The sequence below is a fragment of the Nannospalax galili genome, unplaced genomic scaffold (assembly GCF_000622305.1).
Source record: "Nannospalax galili isolate Female #2095 unplaced genomic scaffold, S.galili_v1.0 C49581843, whole genome shotgun sequence".
Taxonomy (NCBI): Eukaryota; Metazoa; Chordata; class Mammalia; order Rodentia; family Spalacidae; genus Nannospalax; species Nannospalax galili.
This window is the reverse complement of record NW_008480400.1, coordinates 1-2337: the sequence shown is the minus strand read 5'-3', so window position 1 is coordinate 2337 and position 2337 is coordinate 1. Positions and strand designations below refer to the sequence as shown.

The window sequence follows — 2337 nt, the reverse complement described above, 5'->3', positions numbered from 1 at the left end:
CTCCATAATAAATAATAAATAAATAAATAAATAAATAAATGTAGTTAAAAGTATTTTTTTTAAGTTCAGGGTAAAAAATGAAGCACCCCAAAAAAGGCATAGCATTTTCTACAGCAACACTACCTAGCAAAGTTTCCAGGCCAGCACTCTAGGATGACGAAGAATCCGGGGGCCTTGAGAAATGGGGAGCCACTTCCTACCTAAAAGCAGGGCACCAGAGACCTCAAGGGTCACCCAAAGGGTCTTGACAATCAGCTATTTGGTGATAGGACAGGTCCAGGGAGGTCCAGGGCCAACAGGCAAGGAGGCTGTAGGGTGCGTATAGGACCTATGGCCACCAGGGGGCAGACCCAGCCTTGCCCACAAGCGAGATCAAAAATTGGGCCCAGCCAGTAAGTGCATACAGGAAGAAGTCCTGATGGTCAGAAAGCCCGTGACTTACTGGGACGCTGTCGGACAGGGCTCTGGCTGGTCAGGTCATGCACGATGCAGTCGTCAATGTCAGGTGCCGTGGATGTGGGTATCATATGCTGCAGAGGACATGTGAGTAAGCAGGCTGTAGCGGGAGGTTCCCTACGGCCTTCCTTGGCTATAAGCTCACCTGGGTGGCATCCCCAGCCTGGGAGTCCAGCTCCAGCTGGTCCAGCTCCAGTTCATGTTCATGTTCCTCATCCTCCCTCGGTGCCTCCTTCCTCTGCAGAGACCAGAGCTCTGAGTGCAGCCTGAGGGCCAGGAGGCCCTGGAATACCCACCTCGTCACCTTGCTGGATAGGATACCAGCAGCCCACAAGGGTGGATGGCGAGGACTCACTTGGTCTGAGGGGCAGCGCTTACGGAGCTTCAGGAGGGAGGTGGCTGTGTAGTACAGCAGCAGCAGGATGCCAGGGCTCACGTAGACAGGCCAGTCATGTCTGGTGTTGAGAACCAGCATGTTGGAGCAGTTGGTGTAGCTTACAAAGTCCTTGAGACCGAACACCCTATTCAGAGGAGGCGTGTCACTGACCACCAGCCCTGGGGTCAGCAGAGCCATGACCAGGTTAAGCAGAAGGGACTGTGCAGGAGACTCACCTGGCCCAAATTGTGTCAGGCGGTAATGCGGTCTGCACGAAGGGGGTCTGATAGCAGTAGAGGCAAATGAGATGGCCAGCGCCGAAACAGCTCACCATGACACAAAGTGTGTTGAAGCCCAGGGGGCTGATGGGAAAATGGCAGGCCCACCAGGTGCAGATGCCCAGGAAGACCAGCAGGTAGACACTGGAGAAGGCCGATGGATGGGCTATGCCTACGGGGTAGGGGCAGAGGTACTCTGGGTCATGCCTAGCCTGGCCCAGCCCATCGGGGAGCTCTGAGTCACTGCTCCATGCCAGTCAATGCTGGGACTCCCAGGGTACCCTGGAGTACCTGCCAGTGCCAACAGCACAGTGGTCAGCGTCCGTCCAGCAGCCACCAGCAGCCAGTGGGCTGTGACCCGGAAATGAGCACCAAGCCACAGCCTGTGCTTAGCTGCCAGCGCAGGGGGTCTCTGAGGTCCTGCTGAAGGGGCGGTGTCTACATCTCCATTATCATCATCATCATCATCCTGCTGAAGTCATGGGGAAGTGAGGCTCCCAGCCCTGATGCTGCTCCAGCCTCACCTGCCTAGCTGAGGCAGAGGAAGGCCTGGCCTACAGGTGCCCCTCTGATGTGACCTATGGCCTGCAGCCCTCACCGAACTTCTTCCTTGTCCAAAGGAGGTCCAAGCCTTTCTCCTTCCTCACTAGAGCTCTGTCACATGGGCCTCACTAGACACAACCCCACCTCACCCCAAGACACATGATCCTGTCCAGGCCAGGCATAGGATGACCCAACTGTTCTGAAACACTTCAATCCATCCAGGTCATAATGTCCAGAGGACATGGCAGTCCCACAGATCCCAAATCTGTCCCCGAAGCTCTTGTCTCAGTGTAGTTTGGCACCTGGGAGGGATTTTTAGAAAGGACAGAAAGCACATATACACATGCACACCACACACATTGTCCTGCTATTTACAGAGCACCTTCAGACCTACAATCCTTGGTCCAGAGATGACAAGCAACAGTCCACATCACACAGTCAGGGAGAGCAGGGACTCATTTGCACCTTACGGGGTCTCTGGGGAGCAAGGGGGACCTTGAGGGACACAGCAGCTCCAGGGCCTCCTGGCGTTCTGCCAGCTTTCCAACTGGGCGTTTCTCCAGCCCTCCAGTGCCAAAAGGTTTTTTGTTGAGGGCTGCTTCTGCCCCTTCTGATCCTCCAGAGTGACAGAGGTGGATGGCTACTTGGGAAGGAGAGTGATAGCCCCTGCCTGAGGCAGGGAAC

General features: G+C 55.3%; 1 protein-coding gene across 1 annotated transcript; it reads right to left on the bottom strand.

Annotated features, from left to right (window-relative positions):
• Positions 1-35: 35 nt before the first annotated feature.
• On the bottom strand, positions 36-2279 carry LOC103728530 (piezo-type mechanosensitive ion channel component 1-like). The gene is made up of 5 exons (XM_008826514.2): positions 1402-2279; positions 1069-1282; positions 812-977; positions 602-694; positions 36-530 (listed from the first exon to the last, which is right to left on the bottom strand). The coding sequence occupies exons 2-5, from the start codon at positions 1164-1166 to the stop codon at positions 423-425; spliced, it is 465 nt and encodes a 154-aa protein (XP_008824736.2). The 5' UTR covers positions 1167-1282; positions 1402-2279; the 3' UTR covers positions 36-422.
• Between the last annotated feature and the right edge of the window lie 58 nt (positions 2280-2337).